General features: G+C 49.4%; 4 protein-coding genes across 4 annotated transcripts; 1 reads left to right on the top strand and 3 right to left on the bottom strand.

The window, feature by feature from the left end:
- Positions 1–2,662: 2,662 nt before the first annotated feature.
- On the bottom strand, positions 2,663–3,657 carry KY384_004045 (uncharacterized protein; the record flags this gene model as incomplete). The annotated part of the gene is made up of 2 exons (XM_044812553.1): positions 2,663–3,411; positions 3,483–3,657. The coding sequence occupies 2 exons, from the start codon at positions 3,655–3,657 to the stop codon at positions 2,663–2,665; spliced, it is 924 nt and encodes a 307-aa protein (XP_044669973.1).
- A 750-nt stretch (positions 3,658–4,407) lies between these two features.
- KY384_004044 (uncharacterized protein) lies at positions 4,408–7,464 on the bottom strand (the record flags this gene model as incomplete). Its single annotated transcript, XM_044812552.1, has 2 exons — positions 4,408–5,147; positions 7,230–7,464. 2 exons carry the CDS (start codon positions 7,462–7,464, stop codon positions 4,408–4,410), a joined length of 975 nt encoding a protein of 324 aa, XP_044669972.1.
- A 293-nt stretch (positions 7,465–7,757) lies between these two features.
- KY384_004043 (uncharacterized protein) lies at positions 7,758–8,429 on the bottom strand (the record flags this gene model as incomplete). The annotated part of the gene is made up of 1 exon (XM_044812551.1): positions 7,758–8,429. The coding sequence occupies one exon, from the start codon at positions 8,427–8,429 to the stop codon at positions 7,758–7,760; it is 672 nt and encodes a 223-aa protein (XP_044669971.1).
- A 366-nt stretch (positions 8,430–8,795) lies between these two features.
- Positions 8,796–10,517, top strand: KY384_004042 (uncharacterized protein; the record flags this gene model as incomplete). Its single annotated transcript, XM_044812550.1, has 1 exon — positions 8,796–10,517. One exon carries the CDS (start codon positions 8,796–8,798, stop codon positions 10,515–10,517), a length of 1,722 nt encoding a protein of 573 aa, XP_044669970.1.
- Between the last annotated feature and the right edge of the window lie 400 nt (positions 10,518–10,917).

Raw genomic sequence — 10,917 nt, 5'->3', positions numbered from 1 at the left:
TTGTCCTGCGGCTTGACGTGACAGTATGCAATTTTGGGGTGACAAACCATGATCATGAGCTCTCCACTCGTTGGACTGACTGATATGCTGCATGTTCACGGCATGTCAAAAGAATGGATGATACCACACTAGTGGGTAATTAACGGTAGATGACGTAATGCCAAATTTGGCATCTGCTCTCCAGTCTCATAATTGCTTCATATCTTGACCAGAGGTGTTGCTTGTAGGCGGGTCTTGATGAGCCATGTTCGACTCCTTACTGTTGATATCACTTAGGCTGCTTATGTCGTGGCCATTGCGCGCAGGAGGATAGAGATTATCGCTTCTAATATGCGTCATTTGAGCTGCTCAACTACTGTCGTTGCGCCTGAGGAGGTGTTCTAGGAGAACATATTAGCATGGATCTCGATGATGTTCATCTTCACCTTCAGTAAGACTAGATTATGTCCACATTGCCGTTCGCACCGTGGAGCTCAAGCCACCTGGCGCAAGCTTGCGGCAAAATACTTCCGACATGAGCTTTCATGGATCCAGTGATAGAAATTGCCGACATCAGGGACCGATCATCCTTTGACACGGTCTTTCGGTCCCCAGTGCGAAGGCTCAATCTCATTTCGCCCTCACTGAATAGTATACGTGGCATGCGATGACCGCGCGGACTTCCATCTTGTATCATCAAGTTTGGCTTTTTGAATTGGTACAGCGACTCAATTCATCGAGTAAAGAGCGTTTCATACATCTGGGCTGGACTAATGGCTTGGAGCGTCTAGCCTTACACAAAGCGCCTGAAGCCCTTTAGCACGGTCCCTAAGCTCCGCATGTATCAGTCTGATCGCACTCTTTCGACGGTTAGCACAAAGCTTGGCTGTCTTACTTGAAGAGCTTTAATGTCCGTTCATCTTCGTGATCTTAAAAATCGTCTCCTTGCCTCAATTCAAGGCAGCAGTCAAGAGCACCAACATGGACCCAATATCATTCGTACCCTTCGTTTTGACCCTCATCAACAATATCCGAGAAGATCTGTGCCGGCATCACTGATATTGCGTTGCGATACAAGAGTGCTGCTACTGTGCTGAACACCACCCAAACAGAGATCGAGACCTTGTTGGAAGCTCTCAATGGTCTTTCAACGCTCTGCAGTGAATCGGGTGGAGATAGTGCCTCGAATAGTTCTTTTGCACCGGAGGTAATTACAGCCTTCGAAAATGCTCTAATGAGCTGTATGACCGTCGTCTCAAGCATTGACCGTGAAATCGCCAAGCTTGGACGAGCCCAATCATACAATTGGGCTATCAATTTGAGATTCGTGTGGGTCGAGGGTTCTATGAAAAGGCTGGTCAGCCAGCTGCGCGGCCAGCGAGACGGCATCAATCTACTGATACAGGGAGTACAAGTGTTCGCTGCAGCCTCGTTGTCTTGTTTCGGTATACTAATTATCGCAGTGAAGATCTGAGGACTATCAAACGTTCTCAAAAGAAGACTCTAAGTCTTCTTCACAAGAAATTCAGTACTTCGTTCTTGCCAGCACAGTGCCCTGCTTCTCCACGAAGGTCTGCCCTTCCTGGTGTCAGATTCCATTCGCCTACATACGTGCAGAGCGAAAGTGAACAAGAGCCTCCCCTTAGCGAAAACGACGATATTGAAGCCACATTGGATTCACACACTGAGACTTCATTGAATAGGCCATCGTCAACAAGCCTTTCCACGCCAAGCAGTTGTCCTGAGGTCCCTGCTGATGACCATACGGCAATATCACCCTGCAGTCTTCCGAGTAGCTGTGATTCCACTGGATTTTTTGCTTCGCAGCCGTCTGATTCACAGAACGATGATCGCGAAGTCAAAATGCCCCCAGATTCAGACGCAATGCCATGCGGATTTCAGCTCCTACGACTGCATTCCCACGCGGACTACCTACGGCGAACAATGTCAACGACTGGCATGCCCGGAGCTTACAAGGCTGCGTGGGACGATATCGACGCAATGATGGTTTCTTACTACGACTCGGCGCCGCAATGAAAGACTTACATCGTCAACTTCTAGTTGAAACAAAACACCATCCATGCCCTCTGCCGCGAAACCACACTGTGATGCCACCCTGAATTGACACTCTGACTTTCTATTCGACCTTCAACAAGTCATGACTAGGTGTGTAGTCTGCTTAGATCTGTATTTCTCTCTTGATGTCACGCATATGGATATCGCGCATTAGCAGACAGCTGATGCAAGACACCACGCGAAAGAGGCTAACAGTGCAAGCAACACCGCGAATGCCACGTCGCCAAATACTCACCGCAACGGTCTGAAACCATCTCGCGCCTTATGTTAGTCGTCATAAGCCAAGCATACCGTACCTCTTGCCGCAGGACTTGCGGCCATAGAGACGAGTCAAGCATGCATTGGGGCACCAATTCAAATTTATCGGACGCGTATGACTTGCAGAAGATTATACAGATGAAATTGCAGACTATCGATGAAGTTGTATTACTTTTGAGAGACCCATGGCATCATCGTCTCGCTCGTATTCTGCCTTAACAACACGCTTCATATATTACATCCGTCATTTCTACTGTCATTTCCGCCCATATCAACCGTATTAGATGATTGCCTCAGCAATAAATGTCTGCAGCATGCCTCGAGTCCGTCATTGCTACCACTTATCACCTCATGCATTCTTCCCAGGCTCCGGCTTAATAACACTATCATAATATCCTCGCCTAGAGAACGCGCTCGTGATATCACCGAACAGGAGCTTCATATTATCCCATTTCGCCTTTCCGACAGCCAATTCCGATTTCGTGACCTTGAGATCCGCCTGCACATGAACATGCCCATCCCTTTCCGTCCGGAGCTCCATTTTCACGGCCTGGAGATCCACTCCCAATCGTATATGAGCTTCTCTCTCTGTCCGCACCTCTGCCTTCGCAGCCTGCAGTTCATCCCGCACTTGAACATTCGCTTCCTTCTCAGCCTGAAGTTCCGCCTCGAGGGCACTGTACCTGCCTTGCTCAACAGCCCGGCTTCCGCTCTCCACCCCTCTCCCCGCTTCAAATTCACTTCGAAGCCTCCCGATCTGGCCATGAAGATCTTCATTTTTCGCGTCCGCCGCACGCAGGTCCGTACGCACCTGACACCAAGCATTGAACGCCGAATCGTGGCTGATCTCCCACTTGAAAGCCGCCATGTCTTTTCTGTGCTCGTCTCGGCTTCGCACGCACAGCTCGTCGTAAGCTTGTCGCGCATCGTAAGATAGCTGGTTGATGTCCCCCATTGTGCCGTTCGCGCGGCTCGTATTGAAGAAGTCTGTCAGCTCTTTGGGATGGGTCCCTTTGGCTGCGAAACCCCGTTCTTCGTATTTGCTCATTTGGAGGAGGCCCTGGTCGCATTTCATTCCTACGGCTTCTTTCTCGCTTACTGGTAAGGATATCAGTATGTGCTGAATTCAGGGGAAGTGGGGTGGGGGAAGGGGGGGAGAGGGTTCGTACGTGCTTCCTTGGTGGCGTAGTATAAATCTACTTTTTGCTTCCATGTGCGTGGCCACGATCCATTACCGCCGAGAGTCTGCGGTGCGATGGAGGAGGTTGCCTGAGGCGGGAGGGTAGGTATGTTACGCTTTGGTGGAAGTTCTGAATCTCCATCATGTTCAAGTGGTCGTTTCATTGTTTCAGGGATATGGGTCAGACTTCTAGGCGATATTCTTAATCAAGTGGTAAGGCGAATATGTGGAGAGGAGGTCATGTGGGAGCCGAGAGGAAGAGGGGATCTGAGGATGGAGGAGAGAATAAAAGACTTGAGAGTACACGAACAAGTGACCATGTTTTGTAGGCAAACCCCCAACACTGTGAACATGACACTCGTATCCCTGATAGAGCAGCTCCTGTACTTCGGTGTGCACAGGTGACGTGCCTTTGTGAATGCAACTGTTGTATTAGGAGACGGAATGATGACACTTGTCTTCTGCTTGGTGTCACCAGGAGCCTGGGTGTGTCGGGGTTATTCGAGAATATGGTAAGAATAGTATCAAGACACTCGTGATCGTTGCTAGGGTCAATAAAAGCATAGGTTGCGAAGTAGTGTCGCAAAGAATAATCACCACGATGGTAGCAGAATGGGCAGTTCGAAAGACCTCAGGCAGTTTGGGAAGCCTCAGGAAGTTCCAGTATGTGGTGGGATACTTTATTGATATCGAAGACTATCAATGAAGCTATAATCTCCTTTGAAAGACCCATGCTATCCTCAGTTCATTCATACCCTGCCGGAGGAACACGCTTGATGCTGCAGATATGATATTTGAATTTGTCCTTGCAACCTCTCGCGCCAAATCCGCTCATATCATCCTTCTTACGTATGACTTCCCTGTGCGGGTTCGAGTAGCACGCCTGAAGCCTATCATTGCCATCACGCCTCACCTCATGCATCATTGTCAGGCTCCGTCTTGACGATCTCGCCGTGTTTTGCAAATGCAGTACCAACATCATTCAACAAACCGTTGAAATTCTCACACTCCCCCCTGAGCTTCTCACACTCCTCCCTCAGCGCACGATTCTCGGTAGCGTGTGCCTCTTGCAGCTGATCCTTCTCTGCCCGAAAGTCTTCCCGCATCTGATCTTTCTCTGCCTGAAAGTCTTCCCGCATCTGATCCTTCTCTGCTTGAAAATCTCTCCGCATCTGATCCTTCTCTGCCCGAAAGTCTTTCCGCATCTGATCGCGAGCAGCCTTCTCCACCTCTAATTCTGCCTTCGTCTCCGCAAGCAACAGATTCTTTGACGCGAGCGACGTGTTTACCGCTTTCATGTCCTGGTCCAGCCTCTTGACGATAACTTGCGTGCTATCATTCGCTACCTCCTGTGCTCGGAGCCTGTCCATCGCCTCGCACCAGGCACCAAAGGCTCGGTCGTTATCAATTTCCTTTTCGTACGCTCGAACATCTTTGAACCAGTCCTCACGATGCTTGATATTGAAGTCTTCGTTGGTCTTCTGTGCCTCTTTGGAGAGAGCCTTTTTATCTCCCATGACCCCGCTGGAGCAGCCTGTCCTATAGAACTTATAAAGTTCATCGTACGTATCAACCGAAAGGACGCATTCGTCAAGCGCTTTCAGCTGTTTCAAGCCGTTCCTGCACTTCCGTTCGACGTCTTCCCTCCCCGATACTGAAGCAGTCAGTATTGGCTCAACGAGGGGAATTAGAGTGTTGTCTCCTACAAGCCTGCTTCACGGCATTATAAAGCTCGACTTTATCTACCCAGGTTCTACGTATCAAAGGCTCATTGTCTCGAATTTGACGTTTTGTTCGTGATGTATGGTTGTCTTGATGCAATTTGCGTTTCATTTTGGAATCGATACTCTGGGAGTGTGTATTCAGGAATATGATTATGTATGCAGTGCTAGTAAAAAGTTGTATGCAGGAGTAGATCTATGCTGAGAGTGAGGAGAGATGGTGACAGAATGAGGCTCGAGTACTGTAGGAAGGTGGGAAAAGATAAGCAAAAGCCCACTTCTTGGTGGCAACGCCTTCCGGCACTCCGATGATGGGAATTCCATGGCTGAAACAGCAGCTGCTATCATCGGCAACGAACGAGTGCCGTGGGACCTCCTCATTTTGAAGTGTTATGGCCGTATCAGGAAATAAAATGACGATGATCTCGATGGAGGTACTGCAGCTTTACACGCGAAATGAACCGACTTTACACACGAGACATACTTTTGGTGGCGACTGGGCTAGCGGCGAGGGCTTGCCCGATTGGGAAGTAGCCGACAAGCCTGACACTCTCAGTATTAGTCATGCGTGCCCCACACCCACGGGTACTTAAGAACCCTCCCCTCCTCTGTCCTCCATCTTTCTTTCATCCTCCTCACGTCCTCCTCCTCCATTCTCTTCCTGACTCACTCTCTCATTCTTCTTCACCATCTCTCACCACTTCCCCACATCATCACGATCGCTCGCAACCTCCCACATCATCGCGATCTCTCACCAAACCCCCCACTCGTGAGTTCTGTCATGCTTTGGCTGACACTGATCTCACGAACTCAAGACCTTACGACCTCACCACTTCACGATCGACCGACCGACCGACACCTCCGACCGTGGACTCTAGGGTTGAATTCCCTGACGACTGTGGGTTGAATCCCCCGAAGGGTTGAATCCCCTGACGACTGTGGGTTGAATCCCCCGAAGGGTTGAATCCCCTGACGACTGTGGGTTGAATCCCCCGAAGGGTTGAATCCCCTGACGACCATAGGGTTGAACTCCCTCGACTTACACTTCACCATCGACCGACCACCGCCCGACCGACCGGCCCCCCGACCGTGGACTCTAGGGTTGAATCCCCTGACGACTGAGGGTTGAACTCCCCGAAGGGTTGAATTCCCTGACGACTATGGGTTGAACTCCCCGAAGGGTTGAATCCCCTGACGACTATAGGGTTGAACTCCCTCGACTTTATTTATAACCCACTCTAAAGATGCGAAATCCTTCGGGAGGGCGGGGAGCTCATCAAGTGGGTGCTCCCTGTCCCCATCGTTGTACCACCTTCATGGGGTAGAACGGAGGGGAATTCTAACAATGACTTTCAAGTCAGGGACTCGCGCTGCGGCTGGGCTCAGTAGACATTAAATACTCTGTAGATGGGGCCCAGCTACTCGTAGGATTTAGAACGCGAGCCTTGCATTCTTGCGACGAAACTTAGTCTTTGTTCATTTTGAACGATGAGCATACCCATGACACCTTCAGGGTGCCAACAACCAGATCCAGAATTGCGCTTTCCATCGCACTCTCCATTACAGGATTTATCGTTGCATCATTCTTCAAGAGGAGCACTACCCCTTGCTCGCTCTCCTCCTTCAGCTTTAACATCATCAAACAACCTATGGAGTGACCCGCACATGAGCGTCATGATCAGATGACGCCATATGAGATTCAATGTTTGCCTACAGCCCCCCAGCAGCAAGTTTCCTGCTTCGCACTGGATACCGAAAACCTCTTAGGAAAAAGCTCACACCGAGAACAAGCAGCAGCAAAGGCACCGATACTGCGAAATACAGCCAAAATCGGCCACCCCAAGGTGCCACATCATCAGCCATGCTAAACAGAGTCGCGACGAAAGAAAGCGGAATGAACACAAATGCCAGGTATGTCAGTTGCTTGACATGTGACGCTTCTTCCATAGAGCGTCGCATGTCAACCAACTGGAACATCGACGTAGCCACCGGGATCATTGTCTCCAAGGAGCGACCGTGTTCCTTGATAGCATGCGAGATGGCTGCAACGTCTTTGAGCAGCCATGCGCCCGGAACAGGATCCGATTCTTTGGCGTTCCAATACTCCACATACGACTGTATGACTGATAATTTGGTCAAAGACTGAAAAACTCGACGTCGCCAAGTCTGAAGCTCATTGAGATCACCTTCTCGAAACGAACTGCGCAGGTCACTCAGGGAGTACTCGTAATGTTTGGTGTAACGGCTCATGGTGAGTGCGTAAATCATCCAGGTGCTCAGGACGTGTTTGATTGGATGGTGGCAGAGTGACATGATGCTGGGACGACTGCTGATGAAGCCAGGTCCTCGCATGCCAGAAGCCACGAGGTCATCAAACAACCCCCAAACTCGAGATCCGCTGCTTAACATAAATCGATGCGAACCTCTCAAGTCCAGAGTCAATGGGACCGGACTGTGAAGTGGTTTCTGGATGACAGAAATCCGTTCGGGGAGGATGGAAGGGACTTTTGGTACGATATCTGCAGAGGTGTCATCCACGAGTACTAAGCCTGGAACTCGTCGTCGTCAGCTATGTGTATAGCGCAATGAGACCTTTTGAACATACAAATCCAGAATCCCGATTCAAAGACTTTACGAATGAGTGAGCAGCAGCTTCGGACCAAGGCGACGTTGGTATCTCCAATCGTTGACAAGCGCCTTACAGCTCGAACCACATTGCCATTCGTGACAAGAATCACATGTTTTGGGATCACGGCATTCGTTGTCAGCCGTGTGGGTCGCTGGTGATGAAGATGGAGGGATTCTTGAGAAGCAGATTCTGAGGGCAGAGTAGTCGCCCATAGAGGTAGAGCATGGTGTTCTAGATTCCTGAAGTCTGTACCAAGATAACCTGCGAAGAACACGGGATCGATGTCAAGAGCCTCGCCGAGCATCTCAACCTGACTTGGTTCGATGTCCTCAACAACAATGACGCAGCCTTGTCGACCATTCTGAGTATTGCGAAGCTCCACTCTGATGCCGGCAAGAACGTCTTGCAGGTTGGGTACTTCAGATGATCGGTGAACTTCATCGGCGTTTTCGAAATACTCAAGAAGTCGTATTCTTGACCGATTAGATTTCGTGTTCCACCTAGGTGATGAGAGGAACTGCCAGAGAACCTTCAAGCTGGAATAGATCTCGCTTTGAGCCTTCGCTGCTGCAGCGTAAGAAGCCATACTCGGTGTGCTAAGGGGCCTACGTAATAGTTCATCCAGCATAGAGTCCGGGTCAGAATGTTACGCCGCGCGATCTCTCATTCCCTTGAGCGAAAAGACTTGGTTAACTCTAAGCACAGTAAGGCTGAGTCTACCCCACCTTCTACTCTCTTCTCTTGCATAACCCTTAGTCTATATCAGGCTAGCATTTGTTGGAGCTGACCACCTACGACATGCTCTGCTAAATAGCCAGCGCCCTTCCATCTTCGTTTTTCGACGCAGTCATATTCTTGATGCTGTTGAGCTACGCCTGTCATTGTGTTTTATCATTTCGACTGTATGGATTCTACTTCACAATCTTCTCTCTTTAGAACCGCTACCAGCAAAATGGCAAGTAACAAGCCAGAGGTCGACGCGGAAATCGTGGAATTCGTTCGATCCTGGCCTAACAAATTGCCACATTACGTGGCTCTTGCCACTTTCGTCGAAATGAAGCTTCATGATCTCGTGGAGAAAAGTAATATTCGCTGTAGATTCGACGCACGCGCCAAGGAGAGGGATACTATGAAACAATCGATTCATCGTAGACAGGCCAAAAGGCAGAAAAGTCTGGGTGTTGACAAAGGCAAGTTCAAAGATGGGAACGAAATCCGTGACGCAATGCATGATCTCGCAGGAGTCCGTATCCGTTTATACTTCCCTAGCGACGCCGAAAATGCTCAGGAAATGATAATGGAAGCCTTCAATCCTCGAACAGAGTTCTGGAAGGATAATGTCAATATCTTCTCGGGCCTTAAGCGCGACAAGCAGAGAAATGTATCATCGGAAGATTGGACCAACAGCCGTTCAGCCGGAGATGATGAGGACCGCATGGAGTACGGAGACAGAGACGAGTGGCCACTCGGACTCAAGGCACGGCATTATAGATGCCGTCTGAATGAAGCCGATATTATGGCCTTCGGCCAAAGGTACAGTGCGAATGAAGAAGGAAGCCATGCTATCGAGATCCCAGAAGAAGGCTATGCGTTCGAAATTCAGGTGGCCTCACTGATTATGTATGCTTGGGCTGATGTTTATCATGATGTGTTCTATAAGCCTTACTATGGGGAAACGACTGAGGACGAGCGCACGTTCATGGAGATTGTGAATGGCTTAGCGCACACTGGAGAGCTGGCACTGGGACAACTCCAGACTTCGTTGCTGCTCAGACAGGAGATAGATAATGCGTCATTTAAAGAGAGATGGGCTCTTGGAGATTGGTTGAGACGAACCTTAGGGTACAGCGCTGAGATTGAAGGTCTGGGCCTACTCTTTGTCTTGCTTGATACTCTCAGCGTCAACACCCCTGCGAAGCTCCGGCCATTCATCTCAAAAATCAAGATCGATATAGTTCAGTCTAATAGTCACAGCAAGCCGCGTGCTTGGGAAGACTCCCTCAGTGGAATGAGCGAGACCTGCCTTTTGCAAGCTCCTGTAGTGGCGAATATCATTTACCTCATCTTGAATTCAAGGCCCCGAATACTAGTAGCGGACAAGATTTGCGATAGGATGGTAATAGGCATGGCTTATTATGCCTTCTACGGCTTGACAGAAGGATGCTATCCCTTGAAAGAGGAATCTACGATAGAACTAATGCTGACTGATGACGAATCCAACCGAGCGAAGGATAAGTGGCCAGATGCACACAGGCTGCTGGAGAGATGGTACAGGATAGAATTTCCGAGAAGATTACAACCAATCCCCACCGGAACATTCGATCTCGCCCTCAGGCTAGCCAGTAATGGCGTTGTATTTAGTCCACGGTCCACCTCTTTGACCGGTAAGTGGGTCTGCCGGACGGACAAATTAACGGAGGCTAGATCGAAGGATCACGCAGCCATGGCAACAGAGGCTCAAGCAGAGAAAGTCTTCATGCACGAGATGTACAAAGGCTTTGGTAATCTTCTAGAGAAGTCTGGGCATTATTACAGGGTTTCTTGGTACAACATCAATTGGACAGAGATGTGGGCTTTGAATGAGAGGAAAAACTTTTTTCGACCAGGGTTCTTTGACTCTTTACCCGAGGAACGATATCCCTTATATGGCTCTGTCGATTCATGGCTCAAGTAGAGGGACCTGGACAAGGAGATCTGCTAATTTACGGATTAAGAGACGTTTCTGAACTTGACCAAGTCTATACTTTTCTTGCCGTTACCACTGTACATTATGACATTACACAAAGCGACGCAAACCAAATGCTCCAGCCCCATGAATGTCTGTTCAGCTCGAAACAAATGTGAGTCGCAAGAGCGTTTATTGAGCAAAATACGCCGGCAAAGAACTCGACAAGATGTATATCGCATCCAGAAGCAACGCACTGCAAGACAACCATCAACTCAACTCGCAAGCGCTCACAATTCTCTGTCCCGAGCACGATCAAAACCCAAGCACCAAGCTCACAGCCCTTCCCTCTCTTCTACAGTCTCAGCGTAGCTCCACGAATGATCCCCCTAACACCATGACCGTCCTC

The sequence above is a fragment of the Bacidia gigantensis genome (assembly GCF_019456465.1).
Source record: "Bacidia gigantensis strain McMullin 20006 chromosome Unknown contig_231, whole genome shotgun sequence".
In the NCBI taxonomy this organism is placed as follows: domain Eukaryota; kingdom Fungi; phylum Ascomycota; class Lecanoromycetes; order Lecanorales; family Ramalinaceae; genus Bacidia; species Bacidia gigantensis.
The sequence above is the reverse complement of the archived record's forward strand: the minus strand, read 5'-3'. Positions and strand labels throughout refer to the sequence as shown.